This window comes from Macrobrachium rosenbergii, chromosome 41 (genome assembly GCF_040412425.1).
Source record: "Macrobrachium rosenbergii isolate ZJJX-2024 chromosome 41, ASM4041242v1, whole genome shotgun sequence".
Lineage (NCBI taxonomy): Eukaryota > Metazoa > Arthropoda > Malacostraca > Decapoda > Palaemonidae > Macrobrachium > Macrobrachium rosenbergii.
The window spans coordinates 55,365,307-55,388,365 of NC_089781.1; the positions used below are offsets into that span (position 1 = coordinate 55,365,307).

At 40.7% G+C, this 23,059-nt stretch overlaps 1 protein-coding gene across 6 annotated transcripts in view; it reads right to left on the minus strand.

Moving 5' to 3' along the window:
* The window catches only part of RasGAP1 (Ras GTPase activating protein 1), a 933,257-nt gene that overhangs the window by 282,035 nt on the left and 628,163 nt on the right, over positions 1–23,059 (minus strand). For all 6 annotated transcript variants that reach the window (XM_067084371.1, XM_067084369.1, XM_067084372.1 and 3 more), the window contains one exon: positions 1,129–1,235. In XM_067084371.1, coding sequence (XP_066940472.1) covers positions 1,129–1,235 — 107 coding nt within the window. The remainder of the gene's footprint in view (positions 1–1,128; positions 1,236–23,059) is intronic.

Consider the following 23,059-nt stretch of genomic DNA (forward strand, 5'->3'; position numbering starts at 1 on the left):
TTTAGTCTCCCAAATTGTAGATTTTTTTTCATTTATATATTGTCTTTTTTTTCAAGCACGTAGTGTATTGCGTGTACTTTATAAGTAACATGGGAGGAATTCCCATATCTTTATTTTTATGCATTTTGGGTTAATAAGGGATTTATTTGACTTCAGAAGTTTCGCTGAAAAAGAGGTTGAAGACATACTCATTGGGGATGTACTGGACTTTGACTTATTTTGACCTATTGTGAGTTATGGTGTAAAGACAATAATTAGTTAAAATATGATAGACAGTAATGTGACTGATCTTTTGGGAACTTTAATATTCCATTTTATTTCATCTCTTATTTCTTGCAATCTGGTTATGTTAGATTTTGTCAAATAAATAAATTTGGGTAAAACTTACGTTTTGCTGTGGACCTGAGAGAGAGAGAGAGAGAGAGAGAGAGAGAGAGAGAGAGAGAGAGAGAGAGAGAGAGAGAGAGAGAGAGAATACAGGGTGAGTAAGTACAGATATGAACTACCAGTAGCCTTTTGATGCGGTCATTATCAATGCTACCAACAGATGGGACGTCCCGACTTTGTAGTATCAGGCAAGCAATGAAAGTTCCTCTCGACTGGGCAACAAATATGATCAGCTTCAGTTTGATAATGAGATCAGATTATTCTAAGAACAACAGTACCAAATAACCTGCTGATAGTCCTACCCTAAAAAAGTATACTCCTTGAATCCATACTAATTCTTGAGTGTTCCATCCATCAGGTATTATAATGACAGCTTTCATTACCTTCAAATATGAACCCATTTCAAGTTGTGATATCTTCCCATATTTATTGAGAAATAAAATTTATCTAAGCAAAAGAATTCACAAAATTTTCACCAAGTAAATTTCAAATCTAATTAAATTTATTTGAAACTAGGAATGAATTCTAAGTTTTCAAATTCTATCTCATTGCACCTAGATGCCCTTCTTTGAATGGGGTTGAAGAATAAATGGCCTGAAGCAAATGTAATTTATTCTCTGCATTACTAGGCGAAATTTTCAATTTAATTCAATTAAAGAAGCACTTAGATAACACTATACAAAAACTATTAAATGATAATCAAGATAAAAACAAATATACAATATATTTAAAAAGACTTACCTTTGGTTTTAGAATATGAAAGACTTTGAGTAGTGAGTCGAAAGAAACGGGTCTTGAAATTTTTTATACCAAATTTCTTCCTTCCCTGTGCTCTTTTGATCATAATACTGAAAATATATAAAATATAAATTCTATAATATTTATACAATGCTTATGTAATCAAAAGAAATCATAATGATAACGAAAATCCATCACTTAGAAACATGAGAGCCTTTCAAATTGTAAAAATTCTGTTGATGGTACACTAATTATGAGAACATATATGTCTTACAACTACTGTACACATAACTTACACCGTCACACAATGAAAATTTTTTGATAAAATTATTTGGATGCTTACCTACTGTTAAAGTTAGCTTACATCTTTAAGCCATTGGGTTCAATCAGCATTCAAATAAACATGAGAATAATGCTTGGCTGTCCCAGATGGACTGTCTGTAATCACCTGTTTCCCACCAAGTGGCATTGGAATGTTTACGTTAATGTCAGAATTCTTCATGACCACCCACTAAGATATGGGGAGGTTGGGTGGGTTTCCACTTTAACAGTAACTAAGTATCCAATTAATTAATTTAAAATTAAAAATTCCATTATTCGGGATGAATCTGACCTACTGCTAAAGTTGGCTGACTAACACATTGGCTGAGGATGGTTGGTTAGTGCAGCCAGAGAAACATCTGCTACCAGACATGCTAACTAAAAACTCTTTTAAAATGGAAAAAGCTATTAAACATTCTTGCCTGTTGTGTGATCCTTCCTGGAAAGTACTGTCACCAGACAGTGGATCCAAAGCAGGGTGTAAGGGTCTTTGTAGTGAGACTTGTTGGGGACTCCTTATAGGGAAAAAGGACTATCTCCTAGAGTATACTAGTGAGTCCTGTGCCTGAGACTAAAGCCCATAACCAATGGTCCAAAACAGAAGATAAGGACTATTTTTAGATATGAAGGTATGCTCCTATACACTAATGTGTATGCTCCCCTAACTCAACACTGGGATTTTCTGACATTCTAAAGACAGGTCAGAAAAGAAGGTTCTCTCATATTTGGTTCAGGAGAAATTGTCCCCACTGTGACAATAGGACTAAGTGCTTTATAATTCTAATACAAAATTTAATGTATTGCAAACAAAGCAAAGTAAAACCAAGTTCCATGTTGAGGTAAGTTTCCAAAAAGACAGTGGTTTGTGTTTTAGAAATTGTATGTTTTTTTAATGCTTAGTTTTTTGTTTATTTGTTTAGATGATTTTTTTGTGGTAGCTGTAAAAGCTCTTTTTTTTCCTGTTGCTTTTCAGGAGTGAATGAGTGAAAGGTCCCCTGACGAACTTTTCCCCTTTTGAAGTTTGTTTTGTGCATGCAGAAGTCTTGAAGTTTGCCTTGGTGAAGTTGGTTTTTGTCTGACGACTACTTTTGTTAGAAGACCCTGTTTAGAGGGCCGTATGTGTTCTGTTCTGCTTGCATAAGAGAGGTGGTGGAGCAGCGTAAGCAGTGTCCTGGTTATCGGAAAAGGCTTACCAAAAGGCAGTATCACCCTTAATTCATTCATGAAACCAACCCATTGAGTGTCACAGATGAAGAGTTGGCTAGATTATAAGAATATAAACTGTTAGTGGTGAGAAGAGGAAAGTTGATATCTCTTCAAGTACTGTACTGTAAACAAAAGGAGAAGATAAGACTTCCTAGCCCAGATATAAGGGAAAACCCTAACTAACAAGTTTTTTTATGGTAGCTGTTTTGTAGTGAAGTTAATAAAGAAAGCTTCATCGTTTCATTTAGCTGATGCAGGTATTGAGTAAGGAATATGCTACAGAAAACTGATAACTGACATTTGGTATTCAGAACTGCTTAAAGGCTTTTCTCTTTGAGAACAAAAGTAGCAGAATAGTATATTAATCTGGTGGCTGTGCAGTGATTTTTTGAACATGGTGAGGAACTGAGTCCATAGGCAGGTGGTATTGAAGATTTTGTTTTGTCTGTATTGATTTATTTTATTCTGTTGCATGCTGAAGTCCCTGATGTTATAAATGGCAAGTTACTGTGTATATATGTGTCAACTGCTTTTGTAGTTTAGTTGCATAAATTAAGGTAGTTGATGTGTGCTTGAGGGTGTGTGTGTGTGTGGGTTGAAAGTGATTGTTGCTAATGATAAAATATCACTGCTGAAATTTTGTATTTGTTTGTTTATACATATGTACTGTTGTTATTTTGGGTTGCCTCGTGCTGTGAAGGGGCCCAAATTTAATGCGTCTCTGTAAGACTGGGGATTAGTTAGATAATACATTAGTTTTAAGAAACTAAGTTTTTTTTGTAAACCTTCTATTCATACTTTGGGTCATCATCCACAGTTTCTCTTTTGGTAAGCCCTAACATAATTTTGGCGCCCAACATGGGGCCTGTCCAAAGTAAAGTAAAAGGGAGGAGTGTGGACTGTTGGCAAGGTGGCTGAAGGATGAAACATGGAGGGTGAGGTTAGGATGACGGAGGGGGGGAAGCTGGTCAGTAGGCAAATGGAACAGGTGGTTGCTATGGTAAGTGCCTCAAGGGAACAATTAGAAAGAATGAAGAGAGATGGGTGAATTGATGGATAGAAAAATAGCTAATGCTTGGAAAGGATTTGAGGATGGAGCTAAAGGAATGGAGGAGGATAAGAGTAAGGGAGCTATAAAAAAAAAAAAAGTTCCCTAAAGTGTTCGAGGTGGTTCTCCACTGGAAGGAGAAGATAGTTGGGAAGGTGAGGATGATGATAGTGTAAAAGGTGGGACAAGGGAGAAAATTAAAGCAAGTAGAATAAGGGGAAGGCCAAGAAGAAACAGAAGGGGTATGAACTTAGTAAAGATAGTTTAGATATAGAGACTGATATCTTTGAAACTAGTATGTAGTGCAGAAGAGGGAGAAGAAACAGATGAGACAACGGTAGGGACTACCACGTTCCTTAGGGGAGTCCCAAAAATTGAAAAATATGATTTCAGGAAGAGTAAGGATGTCAGGGAGTGTTTTGTAGACTAAAAGAGGTATTGCAAACAAAAATACTGCAGCAATGACAAGATCTGGGCGAACAAGTTGGGATAGTTTTTAGAAGGACGATTAAGAGAGTACTACATGAACATGTGTGAATGTGAAACTTCCTATGAAGTTTTGAAGTCTAGGATAATCAAACAAGTGCATCAAATGAAGGGGAGTATTATTTTTAAGGAAGATAACTGGTTTGGGGATGCGAAAGGAAGTACTGCATTAAACCCCCCGTATTCATGGGGGATGCATACCGCACCCCCCTGCGAATAGCTAAAATCCATGAATACTTAAAACCCCTCTAAAAACACTTAGAACTGCCTATTTTGATAGTTTAAACACAAGAAAGACCCTCTAAAAATGCTTATACCTGAGTATTTTAAGTTTTATCACAAAAAGTGCATTTAGTCATGAAAATGATATGAAATACAGTAATTAGCGAATATTTCTCAGTGAAAAATACTGCGAATGGGAGAATTTTCTGAGAAAAATGGGTAGATACGTTCCACAGAGAAACCCGCGAATACGTGAATCCGCAAATTGTGAGAACGCAAATACGGGGGGTTTACTGTATATGCACATCGGTTAAAAAAGTTGGCAAGGAAGAAGTCTGGGGATGAAGGTATAGAGAAGAACAAAAAGTTGATGGAAAAGTTTTTGGCTACCATACCAGAAAAGTGCATAGGGGCATTAATGGGAGAAGAAAGGATAGAAAGAAATGGGCTGGAAAAAGTTTAAATTGGGGAGATGTGTTGGGGATCTTGGAAGATTCGCAGTATGATCAGGAAGAAGAAAAGAAATATATGCAGGATCGGACGTAGTAGGTGGCAAATCATCGCAGGATACCTTAGTAAGCGAAGACATTAAGGTTGTAAGGAAGCTATTGGAGGAATATCGAAGAGATGAGAAATCCAGAGACAGAAGTGGTCAGTATGAAAAGGGAGGAAATAACTGGAATAGGAGTGGAAGCAGAAGCAGAGAAAGATGCAGAAGTGTAAATGTGGGAGGATGATACTTAAGTGGGAGTAGACCAAGTGAGAATGTAAGTGGGCCCCAAGTGAGGATGAGTGTTGGGGAGAAAACCTGTTATAAATGTAGGAGAGTAGGCCATGAGAAAGCAACTTATAGGTGGTCAATGGGAACTTGTTTTGGCCGTGGTGAGGGTGATCATATGATAAGGGACTGCCAGAAAGTGAAACAGTTGTAATGTTTTGGTTATGGACAGACAGGCCATAGAATACAGGACTGCCAGAGTGGTAGGTTGTGGGAATCTGAATGCGGCTAGATGTGGCAATTATGGAGGAAAGGGGCATTTTGCCAGAATGTGTAAGAGCCCCAAGAGTCACTGTAACAGTTGTGGAAAGGATGGGCATCCGGCGGAGTTGTGTAAAAGTAAGTGTGGGTCAGGGATACTAGATGTGAGGAGGGTTTACTGTGGTGCATCCTCTTGTGTGAAAGGAATAGACATGTTGAATGTAAGTGGAAAGTCTGGAGAAAGATGTAACCGTTGTTTGTGTGTGTTGGTACAATGTGGTGGAGTGGTTTTGAGAGTGCTGATGGATACCGGTTGCAGAGGAAATGTGGTGTATAAGGAAGCGTATAAGAGAATGAAAAAGGGTTTGGTAAGAAAAGAAGACTGTCAAGGTTGTGTTAAGGGTATTGGAGGGTCAGAGATGAAGGTAGATGTTAAGTTTAGAGAGTCTGCTAGAATTGCTCACATACAGATGGAGGAGGATGACTTTTGTGTTGTTGATGGGACCAGCAAAAAGTACTATATGTTGTTGGGGTATGGCTTTTTGAAAAGGAATAGAATAAGGATATGTCCAGACAAGGAAATGACTGAAATAAGAATGGGGACAGAAACCAGTGTGAAATTATATGTTAAGGAAGGCAGTAAAGTAGAGGAAAAGATTTTGAGAGTGGAAATAAACGTCATGGAAGACGTGAAACTGCCAAAAAGAAGTGGGCAACATAGTCAAGTGTTAAAGTAGGATGGAGGAAGAATGTTGGCATTGAGACAGATGGCTTAAGGGAAATGTTTATGGTAGATGGAGGTGATGCCTACTACAAGATAAAGAGAATAGCCCATGTATTTGATGGGACACTGGATGTCAAAGATCCAAAGGTTTGTGGAAATGTTAGTAAGAAGAAATGGAGAGGAATATGTTATGGAGATAGGTTGGGAACCTTGAGCAGTATTGTTGACTTAAGTGATAATAGGTATGTAACGCGTTGAGTGCGACCTGATAGTCCGTGATGAAAAGTTGGAAGGATGGACAAGGGAAAAGTTGAAGGAAAGTGTGATGTTGAATGAGAAATTGAGTGACGAAGAGAGGCAAGAGGTGTACGACATGTTGTCTGAAAAAGAGCATTATAAAAGTGACAAGACGACAGTGGGGGTTAGTATAAACAAAGGTCAGTATTGTGGGTTAGTTGATACAGGAGCACATATTTCTTTGGTGAATGAGCGAGTAGTAAGATATCAAGAAAATGAGTTGGGATATTGTTAGGAGGATTGTAAATATCGCAATAAAAGGAATAACAGGAAGGATAGCTGGATAGGAAGAAGAGAAGTTAAAGGTTAAAGTAGGAGATTTGGGAGTAGAGTGATGGTTCGTAGTATTAGGAGATGAACAGATGCCTTGTTGTTTTCTATTTGGGATACAATTTTTGAGGATAAATGAGTTGACTGTGGATGTGGAGAAGGGGTTGTTGTTGAAGGAGGAGTTAGTAGTAGCAAAGATACAGAATGAGACAGTCTGTATGGCTAAGTTTGTGGGATTGATTGATATGAGTCAGAGTGAAGATGAAGGTGTGGTATAAGCCAGTAAGAGTGGCAGTGACTTGCTGACTTTGGAAGATGTTGAAAAGATGCAGTGAGGTTGTTTGTCTGTGAGTGAGTTGAGAGGTTGTGGCCTTTGGTCTTATGTGACTATAAAAGATTTGCTGATAAGTTTGTTTTGCATGAAGGAGTAGTGTGCATTTTGAGACTGTGGTTGGGTGAGTTGATGTATGTGCTGTTTTTTCGGTAAGTGATGCCATAGGAATGTGTAATTTAGTACAAGATAGGTACAGCTATATGGGAAGGTTTAAGTTGGTTAAGTGTATGAGAGAATGTTGTCTTCATATTTGAGGAGAATTTGTGCAGACTACGTGTGAGGAATGTCAGAGAAGAAAGTATCAGAGTACAGTATATGTGAGCCTGCCTGAGCTAAGGTTGAGTTAGTGGTGACTAACTATGTTTCTCTTCCACTAACTGCAAGAGGAAGTGTAGGAGCAGTTGTGATGGTGGATCACAAGAGCAAGTTTATGAGTTGTGTACCTAGGAATAGTAAGACAAGTGTGAATGTAGCGAGGATGGTCAGTACAAGATTGTTGCCTGCATGTGTAAGAAAGTATGTGCGAATGTTGAGTGACAATGGGCCTGAGTTTGTTGGAAGACCGTTCGAACAAATGTTGAGAGAATGGGGAATAGAGCATGTACTGACGACTCCCTACATGCCTATTGCTAATGGATTATCAGAGAGAACCATTGGGACTTTTTGACCTGTTACAAATGATTACTAAGAAAGAGAATGAATGGGACTTATGGTTGGGTAATGCAGTGCCAGTGTATAATGGGTCTTTACATAAAAGCGCTGGCATGTCTCCAAACGAATGTGTAATGAATTATGAGAGGTTTGTTAAAACAAGGTTAGGTCTAAGTGAGGAGGCACCAGCCATGTGGAGGCAAGCAAATGAAAGATTTGAGCTATAAGGTAGGGGTTAAAGTATTAAAAGAAGCAGTTGAAAACGGAAGATTAAAATGCGAGAGAAGTTTGCAGGACCATACATGGTGAAAAGGGTGTGGTCAAATGGGTTAAGTTATGCATTGGAGTGTGAAATGAAGGAGAAAAGGAGGAAATCTGAACACATCATAGTCAGTTGAGAATATATAAAAATCCATCCGACAGTGGAGGTCTTAGCAAGAGAGAAAAGTAGGGAAGTTGTAGAAGATGATAGTTTCTGGGGAGATAAGCAAGTAGTAATGGTTACTAAGAGAAAAAATGTAGGAGAAAGGAAAAATTTATAAAGGAGTCAGAAAATTATGAATATGATTTTGAGGGATTTGTTTGGGATCCAGAAGGAGTCAGTCTGATAGTTGGTAAGACTACAAGTGAAGGAAGGAAAAATTTGATAAAGGGGTTGGATTTGACACTGAGGGTACCTACAGTATATATATGCAATTTTCTGTTGAGAAAAGAGGTGGAGAAGGTGAGTGTGGGTGTGAGTGTGAATTAGGAGGAGTTGGGAGTGAACGGACATGTGGTTGGGCAGATTACCAATGATCTGGATCAGAGGATGAGAGTGACTGAAGAAAGTATGGAATGAAAGAGATGTTGAGTGTGTTGTTGGGTACTGAGGAGATAGAATCAGCCTCTTGACCGCAAAGTCTGAGTGGTCCGAGTCCAGAGGTATGGGGAGAGAGAGACAATGAAAGTGAGTGTGGGAGACAGAGACCGTGGACCCGCAGTCAGGGCCTAGTTCCTGAGTACGAATGGATTGTGAGAAAGGGTTTTTAGTGCAAGAAGGGTAAAGATGTGTACCTTCTCTGGTAAGGGGGAATGTGGTAGGTTTCCAAAAAGACAGTGGTTTCTATTTTAGAAATAGTATGTTTTTTAATGCTTAGTTTTTTTTTTTCATATGTTTAGATGATTTTTTTTGTGATAGCTGTAAAATTTTTTCTGTTCCTGCTTTTCAGGAGTGAATGAGTGAAAGGTCACCTGACAAACTTTTCCCCTTTTGAAGTTTGTTTTGTGCATGCAGAAGTCTTTTTAAGTTTGCCTTGGTGAAGCTGGTTTTTGTCTGAAGATTGCTTTTGTTAGAAGACCCTGTTTAGAGGGCCTTGTGTGTTCTGTTCTGCTTGCATAAGAGAGGTGGTGGAGCAGCGTATGCAGTGTCCTGGTTATCAAAAATGGCTTAACAAAAGGCAGTATCACCCTTAACTCATTTATGAAACCAACCCACTGAGTGTCACAGATGAAGAGTTGGCCAGATTATAAGAATACAAACTGTTAGTGGTGAGAAGAGGAAAGTTGATATCTCTTCAAGTACTGTACTGTAAACAAAAGGAGAAGATAAAGACTTCTTAGCCCAGATATGAGGGAGAAACCTAATTAGTGAGTGTTTTTATGGTGGCTGTTCCATAGTGAAGTTAATAAAGAAAGCTTCAACATTTCATTTGTTTGATGCAGGTATTAAGTAGGGAATATGCTACAGAAAACTGATAATTGATATTTGGTATTCAGAACTACTTAAAGGTTTTTCTCTTTGAGAACAAAAGTAGCAGAGTATATTAATCTGGTGGCTGTGCAGTGATTTTTTGAACATGGTGAGGGAACTGTGCCCATTGGCAGGTGGTAGTGAATATTTTGTTTTGTCGGTATTGATTTATTTTATTCTGTTATATGTTGAAGTTCCTGATGTTGTAAAGGGCAAGTTACTGTGTATATATATGTCAACTGTTTTTGTAGTTTAGTTGCGTAGATTAAGGAAGTCGATGTGTGTGTGTGGGTGTGTCTGTGGATTGAAAGTCATTGTTTCCATTGATAAAATATCACTGCTTAAATTTTGCATTTGTTTGTTTATATATGTACTGTTGTTATTTTGGGTTGCCCTGTGCTGTGAAGGGGCCCTAATTTAATGTGTTTCTGTAAGATTAGGGATTAGTTAGATAATAAAATAGTTTTAAGAAATTGAGTTGTTTGTAAACCTTTATTCCTATTTGGGTTATCAACCACAATTTCTTTCAGTAAGCCCCAACTACATCCATTGAGCTGCATTGACAACTGTCTCCAGTGAAAGGTTTTATGGGAAATTAAAACATGTATTTAAAGGGAAATTAAAGCATGTATTTACAACACAGACTTTGAGAGGTTTTACTTTCATACAATGGCAAGTGATCATGGCTTGCCTCTATGTGGGCTGACTTGATTAAGTAACAGTAAAATAGACATAGCATTCTTGAATATGGGACTGTTTCCCTCCCAACACCACAGAATAAATTTTTAACTCATTTTCAAGATAAATCCTTAGAGCTATAACTGGATGTAGCAGAGCTTCATCTTCATTGCCTACTACAGCACTTACTCATGGTCACAATTCTGGGAAGGGTTTTGCTTTGGAGTTCTTTTTAGCCATAAATAATGGGAGAAAAGAAAAAAAAGGATGTCCCCCCTTGAACAAAGCCTAATAAGAAAGGGCTTGAAGCTCACTGATATACTCTGTTGTAGCAAAAGCTGAAAGAAAAAAACGAGTTGTCAAAATTAAGCACTGGAACAGAAAGTTACTTCATGCACCTGAGATACTGGAAGAACTTGATCGGAGATACTGGAAGAACTTGATCAATCTGGGTTACCTAATACAGATCACTGATGATAGTTTTTCAAAGTTAATATTGATTTTTATGGTACTGAATTTTATTAAATGATAGAAATAAAAACTATTACCCTATTTTATTTCATAAGACTACCCAGATCAATAAACTGACCCCTGTTGTTGATACAGAAACCTAGGTAATCAAGTCAAATTATTTCTAAAAATTCTAATGGAGGCTTGTTAGACTCAGCAAACAAAAGTCACTCGGCAATGAAAAGGAATGGTTCCCTAGTTTGTTTCTTCAATATCCTCTGGAGGATTTAGAACTAGAGAAATGCCTCTTGCTCACAAGAGACATTACAGTTCTAGCCGTGTTGTCTCTGAAACAGTCAGATGAGCGACCAACTGAAAAGAGTTATGTGGAGGTTTTGATGCAGCCTCCTCAAATGACACTGTTTTGGAAAATCTTTCCTGGCTGGCAAAAGGTGAAGAGCTTCTACTGCCAGGAGAGGTAGCTCAGGAAATGTTTCTTAGCCAGATATAGAATTCCTCTCACTTTCAATTCTAATTTAGCCTCTTTTATAGACATACCAGTTCTTTCCTGTACTATTTTCAATTTGTACTGTATATATAACACATGCATTCTTTGGACCATGCATGATGACCCTGCCCACAGCTTACACACTTCGGCTCACTGCACTTCCATACTGTGGCATGTTTGTCAGATCCACAATAAGCACATACAGGTTCATTTAGACAATTTTTCCTCATAGGCCCATATTTACTACAATTTTGACACTGTAGTGGTTTTGGGACATAAGGTCTCAATTCTCTTTGGCCCAAAATTTATATTTTTTGAGGTAGATCTTGACCTTCAAATTTTATTTTTGAGATTCTTAATATTTGTTTATTTCTCTGTTCACTCGGTATAATATATATCTCACAATCTTTGGACTTGGAGATATCTAAAAGGCATACTCTTTTCAACTCGTTCATTACTGTTTTCAGGAAGTACAATGGTATCCTGAATGCTATTCATAGTCACTTTTTTTTATTTTCACATTTATATTTTCTATCATTTCACAGACTCTTTGTTATGGTTTCTATAAGCCACGTCTTGTCTTTATCTGTCTAAACATTTCTGCCACTGAACGTCTCGATAATAAATAATTTTCCAATTTTAATGCTGAAATTTTGTGGTCAGTTTCCAAGATCAACATCAACTTCCCCCCCAAAAGAAGTAGTCAGGTCATGCCACTTTACTTCTTTTGGGTTTGTTATACTGTGGTTTTAATACCACCTTGATTTTGGTTTACTTAGGTTTCCAGAGAACAGTCCATTGTCTTGTCAGAAGTCATGGGGAGGTTAGGAATCGTCATAGAATGAGTAATAATAATTTCGTCCAAGATGAGGTTCCTCTCACCAGGGAGCCCAACAGGGGAGGAGCAATACTGTTACCTACAGTGATAGCTGCTCTGGGATCCTCCTGGACATACACCATACCCTCCATGCCTTAGGGGTTGTCAGTCAGGCAAGATCGGACCCACCATTGAGGGCATGGTTTAACGTAAAAATTTCCCCTCGCTCGACCACTTCAGGTACTACAGTTCTACAAGTGGCGCAGCATGCCGTCTCACGACCCCTAAGGCACGGAGAGTATGGTGTATATCCAGGTAAGGATCCCAGAGCAGTTATTACTGTATGTAACAGTATTGCTCCTCCCCCTGTTGGGCCTCCCTGGTGAGAGGGACCTCATCTTGGATTAACATTACTCATTCTATGACGACTCTTTCAAAGTTACAAGAACAGTAGTTTCTGTAATTCAATACCATGCAATGGTTGTCAACAACTGAGGAAGAAGGGAAGGGGAAAATTCGTAGACGGAAGATTAAAAGAATTATAGGTCCCAATGTTCAGTTGAATCCACAGTAAAGAGAGTAGGCATAAGAGAGCATACTCTCCCTGCAGTAGATCTCTAAGCCAACCACCTTGCCAAGGGGTTGGGATCAAGGGGAATGGGCCAAGAAAGTACACATTCTGCATACTAACAGAAACTTCCAGTTGCCCTTCCCGACAGGAGCTAACGCCAAACTGAGAGACTCCAATGAAAAGGGAGTAAAATGAACAAACTTGCTGAGACTGGAAACATCCAATACTGGCCTTCAATTGGAATGGGAGCCTTGATCACCTTGAAAGAGCTTGCTGCAGCAAAAGAACTTGGGGGCAGTTTGGTTTGATATTCCACACACAACCATCATGTGGTAATGGCTGCAAGCACAGGACACCAGTGGGAAGACTTCATAGCTTATTCTCTCTTCCTTTAATTCAAAACATCTTTGGCAATGGCCTTAAACACTTTGGGGTTAAGGAGACAATGATGAGATGTGCCAAAAGCAGCTACTGAACGTTGGGCTGGAACTACTCAAGTTAAATATGAAAACTACTCCTGTTACTTTAAAATTGAGTTGTAAAAAAACATAGGACTCTCCTCCCTAAGCTTTGGAAATAGGTTACCAAGCAACACTGACCCTTCAGGACTAACATTTATATAATTATTATTATTATTATCATTCCTATTATATTTCTTTTTAACCTGGTACAGTAAACAAGTAGTTGTGCTAGGAACGACAAACTGACTTCATAAGTACTTCTGCCTAACTATTAGGCCAATTACCTTGCCAATTAGAGCTCTTAGCTCCATAAAGCAACTTGAAAATCTTGCACCTTGAATAGAAAAGGTTGAAAATCTGACATCATATCTTTATCATAACAGCTTCATTACTACCCTAAAACAATTCACCTTATATCTCAATATTTTTTTGTATTTTTATCAATTAACTATTAATTCATTAACTTATCTTTTTTTATTTTCTAAAAAATAACTAATCTCTTCTTTCTGTATTTCCTGTTATCTTCTATAACTACTTTCCAATGAACAAAATATTCTTTGGAGGCTTGAATTTCCATATGAATAGGGTTTACCTTCTGACTACTACTAATAATAATAATAATGTGGAAAATGATGCAGTGGCATTCAGAGAACCAAATTTCAGGGATAACTTTTTGAGATTGCCTCAAAACACGCCTGAACAGAATTAGACAGCTTTAACTTCTTACACATTTTAGAATAGAAGAGAATATAGAATTTAGGCCAGAGGCCAAATCACTGAGACCTACAAGGTCATTCAACACCAAAACGGAAATTAACCGTAAAAAGGTTTGAAACATGACAGGAGGGAAACCTCACAGCTGCACTATGAATCTATTGTTAGGAGAGGGTGGAAAGTAAGATGGAAGAGAATATGTACAGAGGTACAGTAAAAAGAATGAAAGGGGTTGCAGCTAGGGGCCAAAGGGATGCCACAAAGAACCTTGTGTAATGCGTACAGTGCACTGACATATAGGTAGTTACAAGCACTTTCAAAGGGGGGTCTTTGGTGCTTGAACTAATTAAATAGCCAGTTATAAGTATTTTTAGAGGGGGATACCAACTTAACGCGGATTTTCACTTAACGCAGGTAGTTGAGGTCCCTAACCCCCGTAATTATTGGAGACATGCTGTATGTGTGCATGTATGTGTGAATATATATATATATATATATATATATATATATATATATATATATATATATATATATATATATATATATATATACATATATACATATATACATATAGATGCTCTGTCCACCACCCATAAGTTCAAATTTTTTATTGTACGCCACTGCTTGGTTACTATTTTTGCAGCCACCCAAGCCGAACAGCAGCGTAGCTGACATCAATACGCCAGTTCACCATCCCAGAATCTCAAGGCTACACAAGTGGTAAGACGTCATCTTTTGTCCTCTAATTAATTCTTGTGATTTTATTGTGAAATATCTAGTGCATCCATTATCTATCATGCATATAATATATATATATATACATATATATATATATATATATATATATACATATACATATATATATAATATATATATACAGTGGTTCTCGTTTCGACACAACTGTTTCAGAAGAATAGAGAATTGATTTCAATGGTTCCCACTAATTTACATCTAACCTCAACACACTGTTCAGAGTTGGCCAATTTACCTTATTGTGAAGCTTTCATGCTTTAAATGCATACAATAAAATGTCAATAGCAGATCGAAGCTGCAGTAGTTAGTTGGCAGCTATAGCACTTCCAGAATGTACAGTGGCACGCTGATAAAAACTGTGGTTAATGATAATACAATATCATTACAATTAATAAAACAATACAGTCAGTTTAATGTACAGAAGCCCGTTATAAATAAGAAAACGTTTGCAGTTACGCCGGTATCGCAGTCAGGCAAGCGCCGAGTAAAACAGTCCCGGTGGCGTATCGCTGCACAATATAAACATTGTGTAATGCTCATCATATTGTTTGCGGTAATTTCATTCGCAGTTCAGCCGCGCGAATGTGCGCAAGAACGCCACAACAACGTTCAGTTGCGCGTATTACGAACATGTTTACAAACATCATATGTTTCGCCGATCGGTCGATCGTGCCGTGATTCTCGTTTAATAGTTTGAATCACGCAAAGTCAGTATTCTCGCGTCGAACTGACGAATGAAGCTGGTATCGTCGAGATCGGGTTCATCAGCATATATATAACCTCACAATGGGATTATGGGAAGATCACCGCTGGTAGTGATTGTCCATTGCGAGCATTAGCGCCCATGATTTACGGGCAGCGCCAGCGCCGTGGGCACAATCACGACATGCGAAAGATTCACATTATGAAATAAACCGATGACACATGTACAAAACCTCGCAGGTTCCATTCCTGGCTGCAACGACAACCTAAAATCGCCACTAACCGAAAAATTGGCGTATAATAGCACTGTCTCGGTTAGCGGGCGCCGATAACTGCGATCAGCGCCAACTGGTTATCACGAAAAATCTGGTTATCGCCGTCACAGACGCGCCAAAACCAGATTGCCGTAACCGAGGCCGATAACCGTGGGACTGCCTGTAGCAGTAAACTCTCGACATTTGTGTACTCAAGATCACAGACCATTTCATACTTTTCTTTCAGGAATAGCGACTTCGCCATTCACATTTTCACCGAGAATATTCTCATTAAAATTACGACATATTTTCATGATTAACGCACTTTTGTAATAAAACTATTAAACACTGGCATATTTTTAGTGTTTTTTCTTGTGTTTGAACTATCAAAACAGACAGCTTATGTTTAGAGGGGTTTTATATTCAATGCGCTTAGTTATTTCAGCGTTGCGTACATCCTCACGAATACGGGTGTTTACGTATTATTACTATCTTCAGCCTGTTCATGAATACCTGTACCTATGTGAAGAAGCCGACAGCCAGTCGGAAACAGCTGAGTTACGGTTGCAGTGCTCACAGCAACCTTTACAGCTCATGTTGCAGTTTTACGGTAGTACTACAGTAGTAACATTTGTGACAACATACACTATTTTCATTAAAAACCAGTATTGCTCTTGGTGGTAATGTTTAGAAAATTATCGCAGCATTATCAGATGTTTAGACAGTAATGAACGAAATTTATTAAAACTACTAGTTATTGCTGGTTATCTTCATATAAATACTCCGTTCGCCACGAAACCAACTTTATCTATGCGATGGCCAGCCGACAAACAATCATTAAAGTTTACAGCCTCTGATTACAGTTCCTACTCCAAATAATTGAAGGCTTCTTAACTTATGGACGGAATTCATATATGACAGGGCGATGGATGGGAATCTCACAGAGTAACATATTTTGCACTGCATTGTTTACAGGAAAGATGGAGAAGCGCCAGGGATCATGTCGATTTATGGCACCAGTTTAGCTTGCACAGAGCACATCGTCAGTATGCCTTGAGATACTACAGGTGTACACGCCTGCAGCAGGATGCCTTATTTATTTGCTCACGAATATATCTGAGGATCGCTGTTGGTCTTGTGATCTTGTCTTTACAGGTATGTCCGCTATAGGTTTTCTTGAGTATGTCAGCTATAATTGTAATTTTCTTGAGTACTTTCTTGAGCATGTCAGTTATAATTGTATTTCGAGTATGTCGTTATAATTGTAATTTTCCTTCAGAGTATGTCAGTTACATCAGAGTTTTTCTCGAGCATGTCGCTATACTGTACTTCGAGCAAACGCTATACTGTAATTTTCGAGATGTCAGTTGTTCGTAATTTTCTTGAGCGTCACTGTACTCGAGCATGTCATGTTATAATTGTACTTTCTTTGAGTATAAACAATATAATTGTAATTTTCTTGAGTATGTCAGCTGCACTGTACCTTCCGAGCATGCTCAAGCGTAATTGCGATTTTCAAAACAAGTTATAATTTCCGTCAAGAAATAGAAAACAGGTGTAATTCTCATTTCATGTTTCAGATTTCGTGGTTTGCGGAAATTATCTCACACATTTTCACTTAGAAATACTAATTACCGTATTTTCACAAATGCACTTTGCATAAAACTTAAAATACTAGGTACTCAGTATTGCCTGTGCCAGCAATACTTTCTGTATTGAATATTCATAAGTCAATTTGTGAACTCCAGAATGATATTAATAATTACCATATTAATAATTACTTACTGCGTATGTGAGCAAACAGCATTTATAGTAAAGTCAGGCCAATACATATGCATATACGGTGACTAATACCTAGCAGTCAGTTATATTCAGACATGTGCTTCCAGCATGTGTTTTTTGGTCTCAACCCCGAGTCATAAGAGATATTCGTGAGCAAGATTTTTGTATATTTTTTTTGTTTTGCAAGTTTGAACTATAACAGGCAGTTCTGCAGCGCCGAAAGGGTTTTGTCGCCGGTTTTAGTTATCAGCATGATCCCCGAATGTTGTGTTTCGCTTTCATATACCCACAAAAAAGTTGTTTATCTCCCTCATCCCAGAAATTCGCAATACTTACAACAAATACCAGACGCCACGATTTTTGTTTAGTCTGCATGATTAGCAGTGAGCTGTAATTATAACTTTTACAAAATAAAATAATATTAGAAACATGTGTTACTTAAAATTAACATACTTTTTACGAGCGTTTCAGAAAGAGGTTCAATACAACTCGCTTCCCATGGAGCGTAGGCCTTTAGACTGCTTGCCCCAAAGAATAAATTAATGCAATAAGATTTGGACAGAGGAAAATCTATTTCGAGATCACTCGTACATGTTATCTAATTTCAGGTATAACAATGCCAGATATGTCAGAGAAAAAGAGCTAGAAAGCTGTTGTTACTTCAGTCGAAGTTGTTTTCAGGAAGACGCCGCAAGAAAGCGCGTCAACATTATCACGGAATATATCGGAAGATCTCCTTCTCAGAGCTGCGAGTCGCTACAGCCTCCCACATCAACACCAGACTGCTTATCACAGACACCAGATTTGGCATGTGCAAGTAGGGAAGTACACAAAGCAGGTCACAGACACGCACCTTCTCTCAGAAATGATTTTTTCCTTCAAACAAAACTTTCTGAGTCCAGTCCCGCGTCAGCCGGGTGAAATAGTGACAGAGAATTACGTTACACGTAATAACAAGGAAAAAGTAATTCGAAAATGCAAAATTTCAACTAAAATACTTAATCATAATCTCTTTTCATGTAAGCAAAGAATAGCTGTACCAAGGTATACAGCTCAGTATATCAAAATCCACACAGAAACAGTGGGAGGTCCTCGGCATGACTGGGAAACTGCACCTTAAATACAGTAGGTGAAACACGAATGTGCACAGGACAAGTAAACACACCTAATACTATACACGAACTTAGCTAAACACGCAAGAGACAAGACACGAAAATTAATATGTACACATATTCCAGTACGTGAGCCGTGCTAAAACAGTCCAGCACCTGCAAGAGAAACAATTATGGCATGTCAGAGTCATACTTTTCCATCAGTAGACTACAAGATACAGTCAATATAGGCCAGGCAGCGAGGCATAACAAATCAGGAATAAGCAGAAGTGGGTCAGGCAGGCGGCTGGGAAAAGCGACACGATGGGAGATATTACCTCGTTGGCTGTAGAATATTACTTTAGCTTATTTAAATATGGCTGCTACTAGTGTCAACACTAGTTTCAGATAACTCGAAAAGTCCATATTACGAATAGAAGTATAAATCGCTCTATCATGAATCTTTGTCCGAATTCCGCTGGCCTGTCACGAAACACAGGCCTGCTGCTCATAGCTGCTCAGAGGCAAAGAGTGTCATCTTTCTCCCCAAAAGAGGACTCCGTGAGTTCTTAAAAGGTAAGACGTCCGGACATGTTACTGGTCATGAGGAGCGGGGCACCACCTTCCATGAGATCATCAGTCCCAGGGGTTCGTTTAGCTGTAATGAAAGGAGATCTTCAGATGGTGAGCCAACAAAACCATCACCTCTAGCGAGAGCCTATTGCAGCTCTATCCCGAGTTAAGCCAATGTCTTCTCACGACTGATAAGAAAGCAATGAGTTATCCAATCCCGATGCTATGCGATCGTCATTGAGAACACGCATCATCGTGATCATGATACTGGTTCAGAGCATTTCTGGGGATGGATGAGAGCCTGTAAGTGTCGAGCAGTCGCGAAGAAATACTTTTCATGTCGATTTCGACTGTAGTAATAGTGGCGGGAGTTGTACTTTCAAACAGTTCAAAGAAGGAACTTCCTAATAGTCGCCATGAGCCTTGCTTCAGATGCTTTCAGAAGAGTGTTACTTGATCAAGCCGAGTCATACCGTTCAAGAGCAGCACCCTTTATCTCGATTCTGCAGAGTGCTGACAGGTCAATGTTCGCTTCCTTTTAAGCCAAGCATTTTATAAAGTCCATAAATTAGCATTCAAATTTCCGAGAGTTTATCATGTCTGGTTTCCAGCGTCGCATCGCTTGGGAATCGTAAGATCCCTGGTCTCAGTTCCCGAGCGCAGGGAACTGGCTCAGCCTTCGTGCCGCGTTGACAGGCCGGCCGACTTTCGAACGTCCCGAGCTTGCACAGCAGCAATTTCATTGAGGGAACAGAGCAACAGCCCTCCAATTATGTCACGGTACCAGGCGACGCCGAGGTTCAGTAATAGGAAGCTTGAAGCAGCCGCTGCTAACAGTATCCGTTTCGCGCCTCGGACCCGCGCACCATTTGAAAGACTCACATGCTCAGATCAATTATCTTCAACGGGTAAACCGACACCGGCCACACGCCTGCATCCGCCAGATGGGCGGCCGACAGTGCCAGTCGCCAGGAGAAGATAGCAACCATTACTTCGGTTTACTTCCCATTCGACTGAGTCGCGCCTTCGCCGATGCACGAATCAATATCGCTGCTTCAGCCCAATCAAAGCCCGATATGAACTGCCAGCGATTTTCTTCTCAGAGCCGTAGCACAATCGCAGCCTCCAGGCAGGAACCGCGCCGAAACACAGGGATCACGCTCCCTGTACTTCTTTGCGAACATCCTCCCGTCGCCAGGGGAAAGCGCTCGCGATATCCAGGTCAGGCTGAGTTTAATCGCCAGACAAAATACCGATCGTGACCAAGTCGCGAGTCCATCTCTTTAAGACACCGAGGGGATGAGAGCATCTGTACCTCGAGCTGACATTTGCCCGACCGCCACACTTCGTTTGCACCTTAATTCTGGTTGTTAGCAGTTCAATACTGAGGCAAATTGAAGACTCAGACTCTTTCTGGGGATCAGCGGATGTCGATGGATTTTTGAGAACTTCTGCGATGCCTGGGAGTGCTGGAGAGATAACGCAGGTGACAGATCCCACTGAGACTGTTGCTGAAATGACTCGAGTCAGGCGGACTTCCTGTTCAGCTGAAACTCCAAGCACTCCAGAAACTGATGACCATGACGGCCTCTGACACTCCCCAGTCAGCTGGTGCCCAAACTAATCGCCAGGCACTGCCAGACACCCGGGACTCCGAGCCGCTGCACTGAATGCACCGCCAGCTTGGTGAGCCTCTGCGCACGTTCAGACCAAAGGGATTTATCCCGAGAGCAGCTGATTCCTGTTCTGAACCGAGAGAAGTTCCCCACATCGGAGTCGTGATATCGTCTCCGAAAGATCGACAGGCAGGCCTCAATTTAGTAGAGTCCACACTGAGCTGTCGGTAGCTAATGCACCCTGTCACATTTACGCAGAGATTTCCAGATCGCCGACAGCACCAGACTTTGCCGATCGAGTCGCTGGGAACAGTAATGTCTCCGCCCTTGCCAGCCTTGCATTGCTCGCTTGTTGAGTTGTTTCGCCGCATCCTGCAGACAGGGCACAGAACTGGGACATTAATGGCCAGGTGTCTAAGGTCGAAGGTTCATTGTCCCCGAATACAGGCGCATCGGCCTGCGTTTCAGTGGAGGGAGCGGTTTATTTTCTCACGTTCAGGTTCTCTCTGGGTGGTCTTTCATGGGGCTTTGCCTCTTCCTTCTTCAGGCTCTATTGATGTCGCGGAAACCCACGCCAGTTGTATGCTGGTGAAGAGGAGCGCCGGTTGGACCAACACGTTAGGGTGTATTTGAGGCGCAGACTGCCACGTCGGTATCACCATCGCTTTCACCATGCCGCTTGTTCTCCTTTCAGCTAAAGGATCATTCGTCTTGCATATAGCGACGCACCAGCAGAGCCGCAGATCGATTGGCCTCGCGTAAAGCTCCAGTCATATCAAGAACTCCGCTCAGGGAAGAGGTTAGTCCCCAGATCAGCTTAACGAGCTAGTGCTCGGCGACGAGCATCGGCATGATCTCTGCAGTTCGGTTGCAATGAACTGAGCAAAGTCCGCACGGAGTCGAGCGACCAGAACCCGAAAAGGCTCGCCTGAGAAGACGGCAAAGCTTTGCAGTCGAGCTCATGATCGCTGTTCCAGTCCGTGGGTTCAAACCGCCAATGACTCTGGGAGCCGCTCACCAACAGGGCGGAAGCGCAGAGGTCCAGCTTCCCACAGTGATACGTTCACCAGAACTCATTACTTCGAATACAGGCGCAGAATTGTTCTCACTGCAAGGGATTATCGTTATACCGGAATGCAGCCAGAGCAACTTCGTTCAGCGCAGCGCGGAAGGTCTTCTCTCAGGGCGCAACACGCACTGCCTCGAGCGTCAACTGCGCTGCCGCCACCGCCAGAGCGCGAGGAAACGACTGAGCTAGACGATGATTGTCTCCTAGGAACCTGTTCGATCAACTACACGGCCCGATAGCAAGATCGGGGAAGAACTCACTGTCGCCCGCGTCTTATCTCTCTAACTGTAAGTTTGTCATCATATTGGATGGCCGAGTGCTTAGTCGTCATAGTCATATCCAGCGGAACCACAGCGTCGATACATTACCGTGAAAATCGAGTGGGCGAGTTACGTTCGTTAGCATAAGCCATCACAACTCGGCAACTTATCAGTGATTTTTCAAACCCAGAGTTCAGGTCCTTGTAAATTAGCATAGTGGGCCCGTACAAAAGAGTAAGCCGGCTTAGGAGGGCTTGTTTCTTTGCAGTTTTTCATCAGCGCTGTCGAGTAGTTCAGATTGTTCGAGGCCATCGCCCTGAAATCTAAGTTTTCTATCGGGAAGCGGGCTATTTCGGAGTCGAGACTGCAGCCCTTTCGCCTTCATGAAGCCTTCTCAACTTTCAATCTCGGGGGATAGACGAAGCTTCATCATCATGAGGAAGACTCACAAAACTCGCAATGAAGATAACGACAGCAGTGGGAGTCACCATTTTGCCTCAATGCTTCGGTCTGCCTCGCACGTTCCAGGCCAGATTCGCTGCTATCCTCGGAGACCGCATATAGATACTTTGGGTAATCCGATTTGCTGGATGATTGGCGGCAAGATCTGGCCGCGTCGCCACCGCGCGCCGTAAAGTCCTCACTATCACCTGAGCGCAAACCCTCACAAATCATCGGGTAAACAACAGAAACAACACAACAGCGCAAGTCCGCATGCGTCGCAGGGTTGTTGAAGGGAGGCACACCAAGCCATTGAAGTAATAACAGCCCGTAAGCACAAAGCGCCGCAAGCGTCGAAACCGTTCATCAATCACCCGCGAGTAGTCCCCATGATAAACTGGGCCAATAAGTTTAAATGCACAGAAAGGGAAGGCAAGGTTTCAGACTTCTAGACCGAATGAGTAGAAACCGCCGCCAGAAGAACGTATGATGTTCTCTCGGCAGATCGACTCATCGCGATATAAGATAAACAGAGCGAACCCCGTAGACAAACGACTATCTGTACCACGAGTAATAAAAACAAAATAAAATTAAATAACGTATATACATATCAATAATAACAGTTTACAGAATACTTCGAGATCGAGGTTCGTTTACGATGTACTTTCATATTGGCCGAAAACAAGACGGTGTTTCGATCAGAATAAAGACGGAGTAATTACATTTTCACTTATTTGTACGCAGCTCGACGGGAGATTTAGAGGTGGGACAGTGATTTGAACATCGTCAGAATAGCACCATTGGTCTCACACAAAGCTGGGACGGCGGGGAGGGAGCCAACCCTCTACCAACAGGAGTGAGTCCCTGAACTCGGAGAAACGCCATTCAGCTACCCGCATCGAGTCGCAAGGCTGGGGGGTGGAG